Consider the following 23,665-nt stretch of genomic DNA (forward strand, 5'->3'; position numbering starts at 1 on the left):
CTGACTTACAAGCCTAAAAGTTGGTCCCTTCCGTATTTATGCTAAGATGCTGATTTATTTTTTTTAATGACCACTAACCACTACTAGGGCGGGTGCTTAAATACCCTATATGTCAGTAACACCCAGTTAAAAAGGGGAACACAATCAAATTAATTCTAAGTCCCTAAAAATAAAGAAATGCATGATCTATATTGACAAGTTAAAACAAAGGCACAAACTAGTTTGGTTACCAAATAATCCATAGGGGTCATCAGAGGCCTCAATAATGATGATCGCCTCTGTTAATGCCCCTAGTTTGGCTCCTCCTGTTGTTTCATTCAGCAACTGCACAAGAAATGATTCTTCTAGTTCAGGGTAGATGTCATTAATGATATATATTGGCACAGCTTTGCTGGTTTCCCCTTCTAGCAAGACCACATCTGATGAAGCTATGCTATAATCTTCACCTATAAAAATAAAAAGCAAAATGCCGAGACTTATTCCCAAATATGATCGTTAAACATGCCATACATGAGTGGAATACTATATCAAATTCCACAGATACACTTGTAAAGCTTTTTTGAGGATACTGACTATATCGTAAACAAAAAGATTTTACTTCTCTTCCCAGAAAAAAATAGATCTGAGATCATAAAATAATGAAAACAACCTCCAGAGGGTGTTCAAGGCTATCCTTTATTTTTAGAAAGTCAGGTACATAATTTCTACTTGTCATAACAGACACAGATGATATAGATATGATACAGATATGACCTGAGACAAAGATACATTGCGTCATCTGTTACCACAAGATAACCTCTTATCTACAAAGAGAAACAAAATACTCACAATACTTTTAAAACAAAGAACAGAACGAGAATTCTGACCTCACTAAAAAGATAAGTTGTACTGTTGCACAGACATAGGCATGTCCGCATCATCAATGTTATAGCTGGAAACTATGGGTTTTCCTAAAAATTGGATTAAAAGCTGCTACTGCATACTGCTCAGATTGGCAGTGGCTTTGCTTCTGGTCAAACGCTGGGAAGGGAAAGCAGAGAGCCTTCGTATGAAGTCTAAGGGCTAATTTTCTAGAACATCGATTCATCCCTACTGTTGGACAATCAGGCATTCCTCTAGGCTACCCATTCCGCATGCACACACGTACACACACACACACACAGCCCATGTAGGGACTAGGTGAGACTGGTTTATTATCTTTTCAAGCAAACATCATATCCAGATGATTTATTTCAAAGAATGGAACATGCTATCCTATCCATTCACACTCATGTTCCTTTAAATGCATGCTAGAAAGATTCTAATTGAATCTCTCGGGGCAGATCTCCCTCTAGATGCTCTAACTGCACCAACAAAAAAGGCAGTCTCCTCATGTTTGCATTTGGCAATGAAATCATTTTGCTTACAGAGAATAGTTAATGCTAGCCATTGCCTCTTCCACATTCTTTATAAATAAATAAACAAGCAAGATAAATGGGTTGAGAGACAAGACTGTTGCCAAGCACTGCAACCATGTGGCTGCACATTTTATCCTGCATTCCTCAGGATCATTTACACATGAATCCCTTTCAAATAACTAAAAAGTACACACAGAGAAAGCCTAACAATACTTTCCCTAGTTTCCTTTTCATTGGTTTGTGCAAATTTTGGTCATTTTAACCTTTTTTTTAAGATTTTATTTATTTATTTGAAAGAGAGAGAGAGAGCAGGGGCACAAGTGGGGTGGGGGGCCAGTGGGGAAGGGAGAAGTAGACTCCCCACTGAGCAGGAAGCCCCATGCTTGGGAGGTGGGGGTGTGTGGGAGACTCTACCCCAGGACCCTGGGATCATGACCTGAGCCAAAGGCAGATGCTTAACTGACTGAGCCACCTGGCACTCCACCTGGCACTATGGTCATTTTAACTTTAAAATTCATATACAGTTTTGCTAACATTTTTTTTTTAAATTCTACAGAATCTGGGAATCCCTGGGTGGCTCAGCCGTTTAGCGCCTGCCTTTGGCCCAGGGCGCGATTCTGGAGTCCAGGGATCGAGTCCTGCATCAGGCTCCCAGCATGGAGCCTGCTTCTCCCTCCTCCTGTGTCTCTGCCTCTCTCTCTCTCTTATGTCTGTCATAAATAAATAAATAAATCTTTAAAAAAAATTCTATAAAATCTGTGTCATAAATACAAGACAAAAGATTTATTTTTATGCCTTTAAAAAGATGCAAGAGAATTATTTTTTCTGGTTGATTTTTCTAACTACATCTGTAAGTGGCTTTGGTTAATTAAGGATATAATTTCCCTCTAAACCACTTCACTGCTCCTTGGAGGTCTTTTCTTACCTGCAACTGCAGTTATTGGCACAGCTTTAAACTTCACAGAAACATCTGCAAATGCTCCTCCTGCTCTAGTCACGTTGATAATGGGTCCAACATGATTTTCTGCCACTCGAACAATTGGTGCTGATAGCTGAAGAGTTCCAAATGCATTATCATTGGCGATGATGATTAGATGAGCAATAGTTTCTACCTTAGGCCCAAGACGTGGAGAATTTGGAACTGAAAGACAGAAGAAAGGCTAGTATATCAAAATTCTACCCGATGGCCAAAAGTCATCAGGAAACCTCAGCAAGATTCCATCAGCAAATGGGAGCCTCATTTGTTGTTTCTCTCTACTATTTATATATTAAAAAAAAAAAAAAAAAAAAAGATATGTACTGACTACTATGTACCAGCACTAATCTAGACACTGGGTTAACAAAAATCAATGAAACAAAGTCCCTGCTCTCTTGTAGCTTTACATTTTAGAGAGATTTTTATTACAGAATTGTTAGCAAAGGAATAGTTATCTTACAGGAATATTTTAATAAGCATTGGAAATGTGTCAAAACTCACAGTTTATGGAGTTCCAGTCAATCATCACTTTACATAATATTACAACAGATAATAACAGTACCTACAGGACTGTGCTCTTCTAATTAGTTACCAGCATGACATAAAAATTTTAAAAAACAGCATTTCAGTTGCAAAACTGAGTAGGAAAGTCATTAAGCTTCGTGCCCTCAAAGACCAGCTGCAAATCATCATACTGTAATTAGATTACTGCCTCTCTGTTTCCCTGTCCTTGCTCACAAACCCATTCCTTTTTGTCCCATCTTAGTTAAGAGTGCAGAATGCAGAGTGCAAAGTCAGCCTCAGTGCTACCCCAATGCTGGTACAATAAAGTGTGCTCAATACTTTCAAGGCTCTCTTCTCACTTTCCACTGATTTTGGAGACAGCAAAACTTGTTTTGAAGGCATTTAGGACCTTCTACAAACTCTCTCTAAATTATCTTCTAGGTTCAATTCCAACTACCACCCTTGCCAAAACAACGTAAAAAATGACCTCTTAACACAAATGAAGAACCATCAACAAACTTAATAGCAGTAAACAATTTTGAGTTGATATTTAGAGTATCTCTAACAACTGCATTATTTGGAAATATGTGATAATAAAATGTAACATTTTCGGACAATCTAAAAACAGTAACACCATTTAATTTCAGTGATAGAAACCCACAGACCATGCTAAATTATATCATAGTGAAAATAAAAAACTATAAACCAATATAATTAAATACAACTAAATTACAAAAGAATTTGCCAGGCATTGTTCTAAGCACTTCTCTTGTGTCAAGTCATTTAATCCCTACGCCACCTCTATGGGGCAGGTAACACTGTCCACATTTCACCGATGAGTAATCAGAGGCACATAGACGGTGAAGAAGTCACATAAGGTATCATGCCAGTGCCTGCTAGACACATCAAGAGGCATCCTGTGAGGGTTTATGTAATCCCTTGCTCCCTATATACAATTCCTCATCAAGCCACGTATACCTTCAATTATTCAAACTGTTCATACTGTGCTCTGCGCTTATCCAGGTGCTGATCACCAGTCTTCTCACAGTGCTCTCCTCCAAGTTAATGATTATACTCAGAGTACAGTAACAGAGACCCTATCAGGTCCTACACTGATTTTGCCTATTACACTGTAGTCAACATCACACAGATTTGCATTTAATTATTCTTTAATTATTTCACATCTATCTTATGCCTATTGTGAATTGCCCCAAATATGCTACCTGGTTCCAGGGACATAACAAGTATAAATTACATGTCAATTGTCTCACCTATCCCATAGCACACTGATATCCTGCATACCTTGTTATTAACAATAACTGTTAATATTTACTGAATGTTTACCATGTGCCAGATACTGCATAAATTTTCATATACATTATTGTACTCAAGCCCCAATGTATTTTGGTATAAAAGATAAGGAAACTGGGGCTGAAAAAGTTTATGTCCAATAGTTTATTACAATATATTGGAAGATAAGTTATCTTACACCAACACACATAGCTCCTAGCCACTGCTATATTTGATACTCCCTTCTGGTTTTATTTTTATCTCGCTCAATAAACTGTGAGTTCTTTGAAACCAGGCTTTACTTTATAATCCTTTTGTTTATTTATTTATAATTCTTACTTAGTAAGACTAGTCACTAGATTTTATTACAATTTATTTGCTATTAGAACTGATCCTAAATCTTGTTAAGGAAAAAAAGGATGGATATTGTGTGAGAATTTTAACCTTGACTATAACCTGAATATTTAATGTTAATAGTTGTCCTATAAAGTAAATTTCCTTCCATAATACTGATCTGCAATTACCTACATTGTGGACAAGAATGTTGCTCACTATATAGTATATCCATAAAGGTATGACAGTAAGGTGAAGAAATTTGTTTACGAGAAACCTTAGTCTATATGGCAAAACACAGTCAACAGTCAACATGTAGCTCTTGGAATCTTACTTTTAGAATATGTAATTCCAGTTTCCTTTAGAATGTTTTGTTTGTCTTCTTATAAATATTGTCCTAAAACTGATGTTAAACTGATATCGAATTAATATCACTAATATTTCTTCATCTGCTTTTTCTCTTATTCCAGGAGATCTAGATCCTTGCCTTTGTTTAAAAACAACTTTCTAAAGGTATATGTCCTCTTAGAGAGATGTGACTAATGAACAAGGTATAACACAATAACTGCTTTCAGCTCTGCAAGCATAAGGTCTGCTCTCTACCTGTAGACACCTAACTCTAAAAGCCACTGAGCCACAACCCCAGGGGAAGTGGCTGCTACTTTTCCAAAGAAGTTGCCGCACCACATCATCTGCCTAACATAGGTCACTCCCCATTCCTATTGCCAACCAGTGCCTTCTTAACTTTTAGTGACCCACAAATGTACAGGATTTCTTACTGCTACACACTTCTGTCCCCCTTCCCTCATGCAGTTGCTGTATCCATATGCTCATTGCCAAAGAGGCTCTATGGGTGAAGGAATCTTTCAGACTGGATCAAGGTGAAAGAGACTCAGGATCTTGCTACCAGGACTGCCCCTGGAACCCCCAGATTGACTCTAGAATGATTTGGAAGCTATAATATATAATACAATAGTACTAGATGTCAGTTGCACCGGATTACCCAGCAGCTTTTAACAACTTAGTTTGGGAACATAAGGGGCTCTTAAAAATAATCGTATGTTTTCAGGTGTCCCACTTCCATTTGTCTTATAAACTTCTGTAAGGCAATACTTTCAAAACTGGAGCTTACTATTTTTATATAATTTTCTACTATACCAATTCTTGATTTATTTTTTTAGGATTCTTACCTCCAATAATAATAATAACACACTAATGGTTACTTACTTGGGCGATTCTGTACTTTCTCTATTAAAGTAGAGTTCAGTAGTTCAATAAACACAGACTCCGATCTTTCTGGTTCATCATCATCCAAAATTGAAATAGTTATGGTTGCCTCACTCTGATTGGCTCTGAAAAGAGCAAATCCAGAAGCTGGTATATAGTCTCTTCCTTGAGTTGCTCTGGCTATACTAGGTGGAAAATAAGGCGGTTTTTCCATATCATCCAGCGTTGTGTATGTGACTATGACTTTCCCCATGAGGCCTTTTAACCTTATCACTGACAGCGTGATATTTTGCATTGCTTCCTCAACTTTGATAGGTCTATTTTTCTCAGAAAAGATGAAGATCCCACAAGGATCGTCACTAGCCAAAACTGTTAACGTGGCATTAGTATGAACTCCCAAGGAACCACTGGAGACACTGAGGATTGACACAGAGAACGCCTTATCCAGTTCTGGATCTTCATCTGGAAGTATTTCCAATGTGATGTTGGCACTCGTCTGCCCAATCTCAAATGTGACGTTGCCAGAGGTGAAGGCAAGATCGCCATCAGGATCAGAGCCTATGCTCCAAAACAAAGTCACTTGAGACAGAGCTCCATGGCTTCTTATAATCTATAAAATATTTAATAGCAAAATGTATTAAAAGAGAGATTAAAATCACTGATTTAGAGGTTTGTAAATATAGAATGATAGCAAGATATTAAATTTTTATTTTATTTTCTACTAGTTTTTCTCAAGTATATAAGATTCTTGGAGGCAAGGCCAAGTACTACCCATCTTTGAGGACCCTCAGAGTACTTAAAAAGTGATTATTGCACAAAGCTACAAATTGATTGAACATTTTTAGCTACTAACTAAACTACAGCAGTATGTTTTCTGCAATCATAAATTAGTAATGAAGCAAATGTAATTATCATATGTAAGCATACTCATGAAAATTTTTGCTTTTACTACAAAGATGGTATATACTTCATTGTAAGTAATAAATGAGTGATATTTTCTAAAAAGTTAGCCATGAAACTCATTTTTGAAAACAAATTATATTTTCTTTTATCTTCAATATAATATGAAAAACTCACCAAAAAACATATTTCTCCTAAAGTTCGCTAAAATATACTTCAGCAATACTTTTGCCAATAATATATTAAGGGGAATAAAAATAGCTTTAAATACAAACGTTAACTTAAAATAACAGTCAAGATAGGGATTTTAGAAAACTTAATCTTTTTCCCTTAATTCTTTTTTTCTTTTTTTGAATAATTAGTTATCCTTTCTAAGATTGTTCAAATTACTCCACAACAACTTATTGAAAATCTGCCATTGAGTAATCTTTCTTCATTATTTATACAAAATCTGAGGAGGCTGAGCAAGCTTCTAGCTCCTCCCAGTTGTTTAACAATTGAATTCAACTTAATTCCTAACTGAACAAAGCAGAGGAGGAAGTACACACACACACACACACACACACACACACACATCATATAGAGTTGTCATTATGAACTGCTGTTCACAAATGTTTTGGATTTTATTTCCTTTTGGGTGAGAGATGAGATAGGATTGCATTTTTCTACCCATTAACATTAGGCATGGTCATGTGACTTTTGATCATGTGACTAAGTGAAAATGTGGAAATGTTATGAATCACTTCCAGAAAGAAACTCTAGGAGCCATATGCAGTTCTCCACATCCACACTTTCCCCCTCCGTGAAGACAGAAGCACCTGCTGAGGTGCTACCTCTGTGATCCTTGATGCCTCAATAACTGGTGACTGTCAAGTTAGGCTCCAAAAACACCATCGGTAAAAAAACAAATCTTTGTTATATTAAGCCAGTGAGCTTTAGGAGACATTTGTTTCCACAGCCTAAGTGAATTAAATCAAAATCTATATAAATTAATACTTGTATGACTCTACTATATTCCTTAAAGAGTCAGGAGTCCTCAAACTCATAAGACAAACTTATATACAAAACTACATACAAAGACAAATGTCAAATTACTATTCAATTATCGATCTGTATTGTGTGTTCCACTAGGATCATTCCCCTCTACCTAAAAAGGAAAAAAAAAAAAAAAACATAAAGGACACCTTCATAATACAATAAAAGTTTTAAAAGAACAGAAAGTGTCTAAGACTGGAAGAAAAAATGTACTCACATTTAATATAACAGTGCTGTACCCATCTTCTGGTTCAGTTCCACTGACAAAGAGTGACTCAGGGCTAAATTCAAATATACCATGAGCATGGTCAGAGGCTGCAATTGTCACTAGTATTTGTGAAGCCACTCCTAGACTGGCTGCATGAATAAGTTCCAACAAATAGCAAGAAAATGTTAATAAGTAATTTACAAACCAAAGGAAAAGCCAAGGAACAACTTTTTGAAAAGAGTTTTACCATTCATTGAGTACATTCTAATTTGTTTTAGAAAGAAAGGCAGACACAAATGGTTGCCACACATATTCATGCTTTTATGACCTTTCTCTATTTTGGCACCACCATGATATACAAGTGCTGTATAAGCACTTGGAGATGAATAAGAAAAACTTGTTTTTCTTTTTCTGCTCTATGAAAGAGAACATTCTTCCACACAGAGTATATGAGGAAAGTCTCCCACGACCTTTGCTGACCTCAGAAGAACAGGAGCCAAAATGACTCTTACCTTCATGAAACAGTTTCCTTATGATTTTTATCAATCTGACTGAACAGATTCTTGGTTTCTAAATGTGCATGAGTTCTAGGTCTATTTTATTATCATATTATGATATTATAGATCTACCTCTCCTGGCGCCCAAACACTCTTGTAACAGTCTTGTAACTAAAGAAGTGCCAATACCTACAGAAATACTGAATTTTTTTCCTGAGAAGTATATTCAACTATTATGTTGTATTAATATATACAGACAGAAAATGAACAATTCCAAAAGTAACACAGTAATTAAATACAGTAGTTACATGAGGCACTGATGAAAGTTAGGAATGAGAAGAGTGGGAACATGAGTTCTAACCTTAAAATATAAAACCTGAAATTGTGAAAAAGGAACATTTGAGGATTAGAAAAAGTTCTCCCTCCAGAAATAAGTATTCTATGCATTTTTGTTCTCCCAATACAAAAAAAAAAAAGTATTTGAGGTAAAAAGCTGACTCATGCTTGCATATGAATCAAATGCATTCTCTTTTGAGTATTCCCTCCCACTCACTGACAACTTATTCTCTCCATTTACTGCCTTTTTAATTTCTTTTTTCCTGTTTTGATTAAATGCCACATGTAAAGACTGCTGGTTCTTTCTGTAAATACAATAAGCATGATACATTTAACATAAAAATATAAATGTTCTATTTCTCTCTTTTCAGGTATTCAAAGCTATGTAAAATATTTTTCAAAAATCATTTTATGACTGATATTCAAGCAAAATTTCTATTATAGTTGGAATCAAGAAACTCTATTGGGTTCATACTAAGGGAAATCTGGGCTTTGGAGGCAGGCAAGGACTTGATTCTGGCTTGATCACTTTCTAGGTAGGTAACTATAACACAGAGTAAATATAAAGTTGCTGTTATGGTTACTGAGATAAAATATGTAAAGAACCTGCACACAGTAGGTATAAATAATTGGTTAGTATTGTTGTCTCTAAAAAGAAGAGTTAAAATAAAATGTAGACTAGTAAAGGGCCTTGGAAGAGCTGCTTACCATGCTTGTGAATAGTTGGAAGGAAGAATTCCATGTCCCCGTCACCACTACCACTGCCATCAACCCTAAAGAATTCAGTCACTTCACAAGAAGACACAGAGACACACCCACACAATACACATCAACACAATGAGAAAATGGAGAGCTCTTAAAACATATCCAGAAAAGATGAAAATGTAGTAATAGTCACCCTATGACATGCATTCTTCCATAGAAAATATATTTTTAAGTGGTAAAAGTATAACACTATTTTATAATGTAAAAGTATAACATTAGTCAAGCTACCAATTTATTGAAAAGTCATCCATAGCATTAGGAAATACTCCAAGTAATTTGTAATTGGTATTTCCCATTTCTGCCAACTTAACCAACTGACTTTTTTTTTTAAGATTTTTATTTATTTGAGAAACAGACAGAGAGGCAGAGGCACAAGCAGAGGGAGAAGCAGGCTCCATGCAGGGAGCCTGATGTGGGACTGGATCCCAGGTCTCTAGGATCACGTCCTTGTCTGAGGGTGGCACTAAACCACTGAGTCACCCGGGCTGCCCAACCGTCTTTTTAAATCACATACTTAAAGCAATGTAAATTGTTTTTAACATTTTAAACATTTAAAAAATATTTGTGGTTGTGTATAATCACATGGTTAGGCCTCTATGATTATGACTATAACAGAGTCACCTTACCACTCACCTCAATCAACTCAAAATTAGGGAAATGTGTCTAACATTTCCCTCCAGCCAAAGGTTCAAATTCCCACTTTATTTACCATTCTCAGAGTTGATCACCCTTTTGCTACTGACATGGTAGAAAGAACCCTAGATAAGCAGTCTACAACAATCTGTTTCAGGCTGGCTGTGAGAAATACCCACTGTAAAACCTCCAACAGGTCATTAAAACTCTTGGTACCTCAGTTTTCTCACCTAAAAAAAATGTGCTGCCTTTAACAGGACTATTCTAAAGACCAAATAAATAATGTAAAAAATAAAGCACTTGGCAACATATAAGGACTAAGACAAAGAGAAAGTGCTTCTACCTTCACTTCCAATACATCTTATACCCTACCCATTACTTTACTCTTTACTAACAGTTTAAAAAGAAGACAGGAAGTGTAACAATGACAATGGTGGAAGAGAAGAGGAGTAAGAGAAGCAAGTCCACATCCATGTCTATGTGCTTCTACAGTATCCTTGATTGACATACGAGTTTAAGATCTGCTCTGCTCTTCTACTCTTCCCATCAGCCAGACTGGGATACACCAAACATTATGGCCCCCCAAATCTGAAATAACCTTAGAGGACTAAGAGGCAAAATGAGTTTTAGAGAATATCCAGTGCATCCCCCATATTATCTACAAGTCATAAGAGAGGGTAAAGTTCAACACCGATGCACTCTGAATAACATAAAACACCCAGCAGATGTCTATGTTATGTAGAGTTGGTTTTAAAGACAAAACAATATGAAATAACAATTTTTCCCTTAACCCTCAGGTGAATTTAGCTCCTAACAATACTGCATTTCTTAGTCCCTAGCTATGACTTGGGGAATAGAAGCCAGTGTCTAGATTCCTTTACTCCAAGCCCAACTCACTGAGGGAAAAATGAAATTCTCTGTCACTATTGTTTACTAAGAGGCTGCAAGATAGGTTTTCAAGTGAGTACTCATGCACAATACCTAACAATGTATAATCTAGAGATACAGGAAGAAGTTTCCACATAAAATACCAAGTATCACTATGATCAGAAATATTACTTCTAAAGAATACTTAATGTTCCTTATCACACAATAATGATCATTAACGTTTTCTCCATCACATTAAGTATTATTAACTACAAGTGATACAAACAACAACTTTTCAAATGTTTTATAGTGACCTCTAATTAATGAAGTCATTTCACAAAAATATGATTTGGGGATGCACTTGTCTCTGGAGGGCAAACAAAGATGGTATTTTTACATGTCACCCTCCAAACACACCATCCAGCATATTTTTACTGCTTTATGCAGTCATCCAAGCTGTGGCCGCTTTTTAATCTATTCCCTGGCTTGACCTCCTTTGCTTTCACCTGGGGTTTTGGGAACACAGGGAAGGGAAATTTGGGGAAATTTTCCATACAGACAAGCAAATATTTAATACTTTTGAGTCATCAGCTTACCTCCTCCCTCCAAGTTCAGTAACTCAACTTTAAAAGATTTTTCCAATTCAGGGACAGAATTATCAGTGATATTAACAGAAATGTACTTATATCTTTCTCCTGGTTGAAATTCTAAGGTTCCAGCAACACTCTGAAATACAAATAAAAGATTTATCCACTAGATTAGAATTATTCTGTGTGTTAATGTGCAAGATGAGAGTGTTTTCTATGTCCCAAATTATTAAAAATACTGAAACAGAAGAACATAAGTAAAATATAAACCTGAGGGGTGCCTGCATAGCTCAGTTGGTTAAGCATTTGCTTTCAGCTTGAATCATGGTCTCAGAGTCCTAAAATGAAGCCCTGCCTCAGGCTCCCTGCTCAGGGGGGACTGCCTTTCCCTCTCCCTCTGCCCCTCCCCACCATGTGTTTTCTCTCTCTCAAATAAATAAACCAAGATAATTTAAATAAATAAAATATAAACCTGAAAACACTTAAATGGATATGAATAGTGTTCAATATAAATTCTAAATAAATATTCAACTAGGTAAAGCAGATGGATTTTTATTTCTCTTGTTTGCCTATTCAGTAAAAAAAAAAAAAATAAAGTACTTAAGGCAAATGAGAAATCTGAATAGGTGACATCCACAAATTCCTAAATTAATTCAATGAAATGTACATAACTTTTGACCAAGTATATTTAGAACTGTTCAAATTATATCACTAAGTAATATAAATACTCAATGTATAACAATGGCATTTTCACGTTTTTATTCTGAGAATCTCTCCAAATAATAATAAAGACCAGTCTATTGGGCATTAACACTTTCTTGATTATACTTGCAGCTGCAATTCATAATATAGATCTCTCATCAGAAAAGTTCACATACTATAGCAAAAAGTTAAGTTCAAAGTCATAAGGCCCTTTTTTCCCCCAACTCATGAGAACATATTTTAAAGTTGTTTAAATTTTTCTAGTGTTATTAACTTGTGTGGGTAAACTATATTTCATTCTCAGTAGCTATTAATGACCTTAAAGCTAAATTGAGAAACTGAAGTACCAATTTACCTACTCACTCATTTATTTACTTTTTTCAATATTTATCAAATGCATGGTATCATGGACATGGTACCATTTTAGATGCTTGGGATTCAAAAGCAGCCAAGATAAATTTTAGCTAGATTCTATAAGGAGTGTTAACCATGTAATATAATCCAGATAGAATAATAACTGATGTAAAAGGCATACAGTTACCTCAAGAAGGAAGTAATTAACTCTGCCTAGAGGATAGTCATCAATGGAGTTAACTCTATGAGTCATAACAACAGAAATGATATTTGACTGCCTTAGGAAACCATCTTAACTTGACCTTAGCAATATCCAACACAATGAGCCATTCCCTCTTCCAGAAGTATGTTCTTCTCTGATATTCCATATCACACTCTCAATTTTTCCTTTCCTTTTTAGCTCATCCTTTTTAGTGTTCTTTGTTGATTTTAACAGTCTCCTTACAACCTCTAAAAACTTCTGTTCATCAGACTCTCTCTAGACTCTCTCTCTAGACAAGGCTACTATACACTTAGCCTTCAAATATTATTTATTATTCTCCAGTCTCAAATTCTGTCTCCAAACTCTGATATCCAGACTTAACTCTTAATTCCTATTTCAAAGTTTTCTTATAATTTCTGTCAGGATTTTTAATTCATGATTTTTCCCTTAAAAAATCTATGCTTTATCCAATCCTCTCCACAGTACTAAGTTATACAGAAGCAAGTTACTCATGCCAGGAACTAGGGAGTCACTTTTGACACTCTTTTCTGCCTATCCTTAGCACTAAACAATCTTCAAATCCTGCCATTTTAACTCTGACACATTTCTTGAGCCCATCTTCTCCTTCACATCTATACCACTACCTACCTAGTTCAAGATACTAATAACACCTTTTGCCTTGTTCTACAAAATGGACTCCTTGCTGGTCTTCCTATATTTAGTGCTTGTATCTTTCAATTCTTTCTCCTCAGTTCAGACTAATGATCTTTTATAAATACATAATACCTTTCAATTACTTCTTTGTTTTTAAAACATAAGGCACAAGAGTACATGATCTCTAAGGCCTAGCAAAATCCCAGTGCCCACATATCTTATCTTTTAACATGACACCTGGCTCTCCACACTCCAGGAAGCACTGGTCTTCTTTCTGCTCCTCATTAGGACCATTTAACATTTTACTCATGCTATTTTACCAGTCTCTAGTAGTGCTTTCCCCCTTCATTTAGTTTACTACTTTCCTCCTCCTTAAACTTCAGCACTCTGCATTGGTATCACTTCCCTAAACAAGGCCTCCTTAACTACCTTGACTATGTCAATACCCACCTCTCTCCCAGAGTACCAATCCTGAATATGCCTACAACTGTGATTCAGTCACTAATTAGTTGTTTCATATCACTATCAAGAGCTGGAAGTAAGCACCTGGATGGTGCGGATCACCTGTACCTCAGTATATGAGAATAAGGTTAAGAACGATGATGTCTGGGGCACCTGGATGGCTCAGTGATTGAGCATCTGCCTTTGGCTCAGGTCGTGATCCCGGAGTCCCAGGATCGAGTCCCACATCAGGCTCACCACAGGGAGCCTGCTTCTCCCTCTGCCTGTGTCTCTGCCTCTCTCTCTCTCTGTGTCTCTCATAAATAAATAAATAAAATCCTTAAAAAAAAAAGAAAAATGATATCTGATATTCAACTGTATCCTCTCCTGTAGATGATCTCTCCTGGCACTTCCCCTCCTTCCCACAATACATACATGCTCACACACACAGCCTAAGAAGCCCTACTTTTGTGCTAATGCAGATCAGAGACAGCTGACCCATCATAGAGAAGTGGAGACAAATTATTTATCAAGTTTTCAGGGACAAAGCAAAGATCACAGTTCAACGTGGTGAATCCAAAGTCAGACAGGATATCCAAGTACCCTAAAACTCAACACAGAGGTCTTCAAGGGTAGTAGCTTTCTGATAGTCATGAAAGAAGGAGGCATAGGTTTTGTTTTATTTTGGTTTTAGTTATTAAAGAAAATGGTAATCCAAGTGGAGATTGGGGCTTTCCAGACTACCTAAGAACCGGACACTATCAATATAAGAACTAAAGTATTTCTTTAAGAAAATGCAGAGAATACTAAACTAAGCTGTCATTCTTGTGGAATATGTTATATACCAAATTAAAGGTGTAACGTCAAGGGAAGAGAAATATATATTGCCCAAGTAAAAAAGTTTGGGAAAGAAGAAATCTGAAAAAAAAAAAAAAAAAAAAAACTCTGCCAACTGGACTACAGCTAAAATTAATTGAATTCAATTAGCCGAGATTTCTGAAGTTTGAGCAGAAAGGCTATACAAATTACTGGACACTGCACCATTGTGCAGGTCTTCGCAGGAAGGAGAAAAACAGGGAAACTATTATTAAACTGAAAGATTCTTTGGGAAAACAGAAATGTTGAAGGATATAAAATACTTCCTAAGAAGTACAGCCAAGAAGAAATTACAAGCATTTGCTTAATATGAATGAATACTGGTGATAATAAGAATAAGCAGTGATTACTGTCACTGTATATGTGCCATGTACAGTACGTGACACTTAAAATGCTGCCATCCATCCTCAGAGCAATCCTACCCAGCAGATATCATCTCCTCTTAATGATCAGGAAATTGAGGTCAGGAAGATTTGAGTTCCCAAGGCCACACATTTAGAAGAGCAGTTTAAACCCAGTTTGGTCTGGTTCAAAATCCCAGTTTCTGTTTGCCAGCACCACACTGCTTTTCACTTGAGAAAAATATAATTAAAATGGAAAGGACATGACATATAATTTCTTCACAAATCTGGTCCCATTTGATGGACATAAATAAGATTTTTTTTTAAAGATTTTCTTATTTATTCATGAGAGACACAGAGAAAGAGACAGAGACAGAGACACAGGCAGAGGAAGAAGCAGGCTCCCTGTGGGGAGCCTGATGTGAGACTTGATCCCAGGACCCCGGGATCACAACCTGAGCTGAAGGCAGATGCTCAACCACTGAGTCACCCAGATGCCCCAATAAGAGGATTTAAATGTGTAAGAAACCATTGTTAATATACCTGATCAAAACCTGTAACACTAAAATAAAGAAGAGAAATGAAAACTATCATAAATACAAGGTGCAAGTGGAATCATCAGTATAATACTACTTAAGTGTCAGGCTTCAAAGGACTGAAGTACCTTAAGTCACAGAAATGTAAAAGGTGAGAGAGCTGTCAGTGCTTATTTTCCTTGTTGAGTATGTCCTGGGACTAGTGCAAGTCCCTTCCAGGCCTCCAAGAGAAGGACAGAGTCTGACAAGGGCACACACCACTTCCAAAGGATTAAACAATTTACCTGGTAGTCCTCAGGACTGAATGCCGTCAGTGGGACTGTTCTAAATTCTGCCAACACCCTACCCAGGAGCCCCTGTGCCCGGACGACCAATAGCCTCACTTCTCCATCTTCCTCCTGCACAGTGATGTGTGGAATACTACTTGTGGGCAGGGTCATTGTGTCCTCAGGTTGAGGGGGCAGTCCTGTGGAGAATTGAAGCAAGCCTGTAGGAAACAAAGAAAGGCAGGACATTCGGGCCCCCATGATCTGTGGAAGAACATCTTTTCCATTTGAAACAATCTTGCACAATTATTTTGATCACCAGAATAAAATTTTGAGGGCTTTCATTTAGAAAAGACTTTAGTGAAGATTCAATTAACATGCTTTTGACACAGAATATGAGTTTTCAAAATGCTCAAAGTTAAAATGATAATTTTCCTTGTCTCTGCCCAAAGAATCTCATATTTGTATCTCTAAAATTCATTCTTGGACTTAGAGCAGAACATGATTAATGCCACTCTAAATATTTGCAAAATACTTAAGAAAAATTTAACTAAGAAAATCAGAGTTGAGGAGTCTCCCAAGTTTCCTACACAGACCTTTTAATAGTTGTTCTTGCTTTATTCCTACAAAAGAACTATTAATTTTCAATGTAGAAAAATAGTCTCAATTTTTTAGGACAGATATCTATAATTATTCCCCCATTAAGAAAATTATCACTTTGCAGCACAAAAAGGAATTAACATAAACAGCATTGACTCCAATTCTTGAAGCTTAATAAAATATAAATTACAAAGTACTTCAATTAGTTAGGGATAACATATCACAATAGGATAATTTTTTTAATTAAAAAAATTTTTTGAAAGCCATGAATAGGAATACTTTTTTTCATTTTAAATAATCCTGTATGTACTTTGCAAAACATATTTTTAAACTTCAGAAATTGATCTTTTTATTTTCTTTTATAAACAATGTCCCTCATAATGGCAGCTCAGAACTTCAAGAGCCTAGAAGTTAGAGGGCCTGAAGAAGTTCTATTTCAATCATTTGCAAAAAGTTCCTTAAGAAGTTTTTAACTAGACCAAGTACACTCAGAGAAGAGAGGATTATTGCAAAGGGCTTGATTACCATATGGATGATCACTAGCTTTGATCGTGATATCTGTTGTTTCCTTTTCAGGGTCTATACTTGCACCACTGGTAGGAGTTGAACCTAGCTTCCCATCTCCAGGAACTGCAGAAACCAGCGTCACACGGAAATACTCATTAAGCTCAGGAATATCATCATCAAGAACATACAGATTCAGGACCTAAAATGTAAAAATCCAAAGGCATGAAGCAATGAGGTATACAGAAATTACTTACCACTTAACAGAAGAAAATAGAACAGCCAATTAAGTTATATTTAATTGAAGTTACTATTTAACATGATCCATTAAGGAATGCCTGACATACACAGTAGCCGCATTTTAGGAAAGAGATTCACGATGGACCTTGCAATTATGGCACAAGTGATCCTTCCAAAAATTAATAATAATTCAGCCATACTCCAAAAAATTTAAGTCAAAATTTGAAGTGAAAAAACAATTCACCCTTCTTTTACTAACTGAATTAGCATTAGCACACCTACAATGTGCTAGGGTTAGAAATGGCTCCAGTCCCTAAGAGGCTCACAGTCTACTGTAGGAGAGAATCTACGAAGAAAACATTTAAAAATGCAATGTAAAATGCTAGTTAGCAGATTTGTTGTCTAGTTCTGAATTACAAGATACAGATATTATAGTGTTTAATATATGGCACATACTAAAAATGTTGCAAGATTTAAAATAAATACATGTTAATAGTCATGACAGAATTATGTACAGACAAAAAAACCCAACCAACTCTACCTTCTAAAGATTTTGCAACAGATACGTTTTAAGCAAGTCTTAAGATATTAGTTGAAATTATAAATGGGAAGGGCATTCCAAGTAAAAGAAACACTTGTAAAGGCACAGTGCATGAAAGAATAAGGCGCACAGAGACCTGCAATTAGACCACCACGGCTGAAGCAGGAGATAAGGCTGGATAGATAATCAGGAGTCAGATCACAGGGATCTTTTACACTATCATTAAAAAAGAAAATGACTCTTTTGCTCAGGCCCACGGTACCAGCAGGATGAGCAGATCTTGTGGTCTTCATACAGTCAAGAAGCTCCATAGCCACTGTCGAGATCAGAAGTGCCAAGATAAACAGTACAAGAAAATCCATTTGGGCAGAGTCCTGAAGGCCAATGCTTTTAGAGGTACATCCCACTCAAAGGGAATTATGCTGGAAAAAAAAGAGTTGAAGCCAAATAGCCAAACTGTGCCATCAGGAATTGGGTCAGGGTCCAGCTGATGAAGAATGAAAAAAAAAAAAAAAAAAAAAGCACAGCCTTTGTACCCAAAGATGGTTGTTTCAATTTTATTGAGGTGTTTCAGTTTATTACAGTTTTTATTTCTAAAATAGTTTCTTCCAATTTTTATTTGATGAACAGGTATTTTTAGTGATTGCTGCTGACACCAGAAGCAAACTGTTTATTTTATTCCAGGAAAATGATGTAGTTCTGATTGCTGGATATGATAGCAAAGGGTCACGCTGTTGGTAACATTCCTGGAGCTGGCTTTAAAATTGTCAAAGTAGCCAATGTCTCTCTTTTGGCCTTATACAAAGCCAAGAAGGAAAGACCATGATCACAAATTTTGATGATAAAAACATGACAGCAATACATTTTCACATGCTAATAAAAACTGAACTTTATTCCAAAGGCAGTGGCATGAAACTGAAGAATCATAAGCAGGAAATTGACAAAATGAGAATGTAAACAGAGTGGACAGGGCAAGAAAGGATGCTAGGAGTTGAGATAGGAAGTGACTGAACAGAAATAATGAGATTCTGAACTAATGCAGATTCAGTGGAGATGAAGAAAAATAGATTTGTTCTGGAGAGAAAAGACCCAGAACTGATGGGTCTTTTTTTTTAATGTAGTGTTTCTAGAGAGTTTGATTTAGTAGGTCTGAGGTAGAATCTGAATTCAGTATTTATGTTCATTTTTATCAAGATTTTAAATAAAAAAGTAATATATGGCATAGCCGATATACTGAGAGGGAAGTGTAAAAATGACACCTACTACCCAAATCATGTCATCATTTTTAAACTAAAGAGAACAATATTTAGCTTGATGATTTAAAATGTCTTGCCCCTAGGAAGCAAGCTAACAAATGCTGCTCTGAAAAGTAACACCAAAACATCAAGATGTACACTAAAAATAAAGCAGCAAATATTTTTAAGGGGTTAAAGCTACCAAAGTAATCATTCATTTTAGTGAAATGAAGACCCTATCAAGATATAAATAAATGTATTTTACATAGTAACTCAGTAAACCAAAAAAGTATTTACCTTTATGTTACTACATGATATATACTCTACTTTCTGTTCTATTTTTTCTTAAAGATTTATTTATTCATGAGAGATAGAGAGAGAGAGGCAGAGACACAAGCAGAAGGAGAAGCAGGATCATCACAGGGAGCCTAATGTAGGACTCGATTCCAGATCCTGGGATCACACCGTGGGTTGAAGGCAGATGCTCAACCACTGAGCCACCCAGGTGTCCCTCTGTTCTATTTTTAAAGTCTTCATAACTTGCTTAATTGATTTTATAATTAATGGGTCATTTAAAAAAACTTGAAAAAGACATTTTCAATATACTTTCCTGTACCTTAAAGAAACACACACACAGACATACCACACACTTTCCAGACTCCCTTGCAGCTAGGTTTTCAGATATGATTTAAGTATATTCAGTTAGTTGTACCCTCCAGATATCTGGAAGGCAGCAGCAAAGTGGAGGCTACGTTACTGCTGTGCATACTATAAAGCACAGTCTTGGAGCACTAGTGACATCTCAAGACCCTGTCATTGGCTTTGTAAGAATGAGAGGCTGGTGTATCTAGCAGTAGTCTTATAAGTCAATCCCATAGTTCAGTGTTATTATTTTTGCTCTAAAGTTCAATTATTTTTTTAAAAAAATTAAAAATGAAATGATAGGAGGAAATATTTTAAATAAATCTTGACAAGAATATGTATAACTATTTTCCTGATCAAAATGTGATTATTATCTCTTCCAAAATATGCATGAATCCACTTTACAACAATGGTTTCAAGTTATATTTTCATTTTATAGTTGGTAAATTTCCCAAGGGAAAATTTGTGGGATCAGCCCCGTTTTCCAAATAGAAACATTAAAAAATGTTAAAACAATTTAAAAAGGACCATATAATATAATTATTACTTGATTAAAAACAAAAAAACTTTAAATCCAGAAGGGTAGTGAAAAAAATGGTATCAGATTAAATACAGTCCTTTAAATTGAATACTTTAAGCCTTATTAAAACTTGCTAGATGTTCTATTTTTCCTCATTTTACCAAAGACCAGGAAAATATTTATCATGGATCTATTTGCAACCTGCTATAGGAGAAATTTTATTATAAACCATTTAGTCTCCTTCTTCCCCAAAGTTATTGAGATTTGATCATTCCTGTTTAGTGTTAACTCTTTAAATATATCTTCTCTCAATTTTATATTTTTCACCCAATTAACTCCTAAATCCCTTAGAAATTTTCTCAAAGATTTTATTTGCAAGCATTAAGCCATTTTACTATTTATCACTGATGACATATAAACTAATTATATTTTTAATGAAAAATTATACTGATGTGACTACTCTAAATTATATTGATGTGACTACTCTAACATGATAGATTAAAAGACTGTTTAAAATATTTGATAGAGGACACAGTCTCATTCTGATTCTACTTGCAAGAAGTGCCACTTACTTCTGGAGCATCTATTCAGAAATGAAATGATGGTTCATGGAAAGTTTTGATAAAATTGGAGATGACTTGTATTTTCAAAGCAAAGAAAATTATGTCATTTTTCCATATTAAAAAATAAAGTTGAGGGATCCCTGGGTGGTGCAGCGGTTTGGCGCCTGCCTTTGGCCCAGGGCGCGATCCTAGAGACCCGGGATTGAATCCCACATCGGGCTCCTGGTGCATGGAGCCTGCTTCTCCCTCTGCCTCTCTCTCTCTCTCTGTGACTATCATAAAAAATTTTAAAAAAATTAAAAAAAAATAATGTTGAGATTACAGTTACAAGAATTTTTTAGTGGCGTATTTGAAAGTGGAGTACCATTAAGAATTCTACATTTCCCATTGTATCAAATAAAAATAATAAAAAACTCACACTGACAACTCTTCAAGCCATACCATTTTTATTACACTGAGATTTAAAAAAAAACAGATAAAACTGTAATATACATCATTCAAAAATCCTGCTTTTCTTTTACATAAATAAATACAAAAACAGGGGCACCCGAGTGGTTCAGTCAATTAAGCATCTGCTTTCGACTCAGATCATCATCTTGGGGTCCTTCAATCAAGCCCCAAGTTGGGCTCCTTGCTCAGTGAGGAGTCTGCTTCTTCCTCTCCCTCTGCCTCTACCCCTACCCCAGCACACAACTCTCTAAAATAATTAAATAAAATCTTTAATAAGTACAAAAACATTTTAAACCATGATATTTACATGATGATTTAATTCTCTATAAATTGCTTAAATAGCAACACCCTGCAAACAAATTACAGAACCAACAGATAAGGAAAAAGCCTTCCAGGAGGCTTTCAAGGAAACAAAAGGTAGGGTTTACCTCAGATCTCTGCCAAGGAAGGAATGTGATAGTTCCACTAGCATTAGCAAAATCATCAACAAGATAATTAATGCCGTCGGATTCGATCTGTGAGATGGTGTAAAACACATGCACATAATCCAGAGCTCCTCTGGTTCTTTCCACCACACATGAAATGGTGGATCCCTCCTCTGCAATCTGAAATTGAATATAAATTATTTGTAAGTATATACTAATTCAAATCAGTGATAAAATTATTATGCTTTCATGGAATCCTTTTACCGTAACCTTAGTTCTTTAACTTTCTAACACTCTGAGAACTCCACAATCTTTTCATCATGTTTTATAGATTTTACAAAGCTACAAAATACAGAAATTACAAAAATAATTCTTATAAGCAGTTAACTGTACATAAACTTCATTCACTGATACCATGTGTGTGCCAGCCACTGTGCTGGACACTATGGTACAAAAGATTACCAAAAAAAAGCACAGTCTGTTCTCTGGATAAATCTAAAAAGGAAGACAAACTCAAAGTTTTATGATAAGTTGAGCATAGACAAACCAAATGGGGGGGAGAGCAGAAGTGAGGGGTAGAGGATAGAATATGCTACTAGGGAGAACAGTCTAGGCATGGATAAAAAGTAACAGAGTGGATTTCATGAAATAATTTTAAGGATAGCATAAAGTGATAAGTGGCGAGAGCCTTGAGAAATGTCTACTGGGGAGATAAGACTCAGGTCAACGAGGGCATTTATGTTATGCTTAATATTTTTTGATAGTTTTGTCATATATACATGTATACATGTATACACACATGTATACACACATCTGTAGGTATTTTTCACCTGGAAAATATTTTTATCTGTAACACTTAATACTTAAAAATTATATAAAGCAAGGAATTAGAGGAGCTTTTTTTTTTTTTTTGAGAGAGAGCGAGAGTGAGCACATGCATGAGCAGGGGAGGAGCAAAAAGTTCAAACAGGCTCCACCCCTAGTGCAAAGCCCAACATGGGATTCGATCTCATGTCCCTGAGATCATACATTAGCCAAAATCAAGAGTCAGATGCCTAAAGGACTGAGCCACTCAGGCGCTCCAGAAGATCTTTTAGAAAAAAGTTTTCATACTCTTAAATTCTCAGTCTTTTAAATTCAATTTTATTTTTATGTTAGTAAGCAGATATATAATTCATAGAAAAAAGTACTGAAACTGAATGAATAAAGCTCAAAATACAAATCCTAATTTAGATAATGTCATTCTATTTTTCATATCAATCATAAGCACCTCTGTCAGCATTAGACAGAGCCACTTTGGTGCCAACTCTGGGGCTGGAAAGAACAGATTTTAAATTTATCCACAAACAGGCAATAGTCAAAACAGTTATCAATGAGCATGGAAACACCAGGAGATGTTCCAATAAATCCCAAGTTTCTCCAACCATCAGCACTTCTGCTTCGAAAAGTAATAGCAACCTTAGGTGCCCTTAGTAAACAAGACCAAGCACTCCTGGGACAATACTATAACTCTTTTATTTGCTTCCAGGTCCCTGACATGAGAAGCCCAAAATGACAGGTGGTTGTTCAGCAGAGCCCCCAGTGTGTCTCCTGGCAGACACCTCTGACCCAGGCAGAACCAGAACCAGCATGAGAGTGGGAAACACAAATTCTGGCAGGTGGCCACTGGCAGTGATGGAGATAAAGCCACTCTTACTTCTACGTCTTGCCTTCTGAACCCATGTAGTCCAGGTACTGAGAACACTGAACAAGTATCAGTCACTGGATAACATACTGGATCATGGGGGACAATACCCCCACCTTACAAGATGTGATCCCTGAGCTGGCAACTTAGCTGAGTCTTTTTTTTTTTTTTTAAGATTTATCTATCTATTCATGAGAGACATGGAGAGAGAGGCAGAGACACAGGCAGAGGGAGAAGCAGGCTCCCCGCAGAGAGCTGATGCGGGGCTCGATCCTGGCACCCCAGGACCATGCCCTGAGCCAAAGGCAGACGCTCAACCACTGAGCCCCCCAAG

General features: G+C 36.2%; 1 protein-coding gene and 1 pseudogene across 1 annotated transcript in view; one reads left to right on the plus strand and one right to left on the minus strand.

Moving 5' to 3' along the window:
- The window catches only part of ADGRV1 (adhesion G protein-coupled receptor V1), a 518,581-nt gene that overhangs the window by 411,451 nt on the left and 83,465 nt on the right, over positions 1-23,665 (minus strand). Inside the window, exons 22-30 of the mRNA XM_038532347.1 lie at positions 21,651-21,827; positions 17,053-17,233; positions 15,946-16,148; positions 11,565-11,694; positions 9,412-9,492; positions 7,880-8,019; positions 5,728-6,337; positions 2,323-2,538; positions 231-446 (exon numbers count right to left, since the gene is read on the minus strand). Of these exons, the coding sequence (XP_038388275.1) occupies positions 231-446; positions 2,323-2,538; positions 5,728-6,337; positions 7,880-8,019; positions 9,412-9,492; positions 11,565-11,694; positions 15,946-16,148; positions 17,053-17,233; positions 21,651-21,827 (1,954 nt within the window). The remainder of the gene's footprint in view (positions 1-230; positions 447-2,322; positions 2,539-5,727; positions 6,338-7,879; positions 8,020-9,411; positions 9,493-11,564; positions 11,695-15,945; positions 16,149-17,052; positions 17,234-21,650; positions 21,828-23,665) is intronic.
- On the plus strand, positions 18,082-18,638 carry LOC100684717 (annotated as a pseudogene).

This window comes from Canis lupus, chromosome 3 (genome assembly GCF_011100685.1).
Source record: "Canis lupus familiaris isolate Mischka breed German Shepherd chromosome 3, alternate assembly UU_Cfam_GSD_1.0, whole genome shotgun sequence".
NCBI lineage: Eukaryota > Metazoa > Chordata > Mammalia > Carnivora > Canidae > Canis > Canis lupus.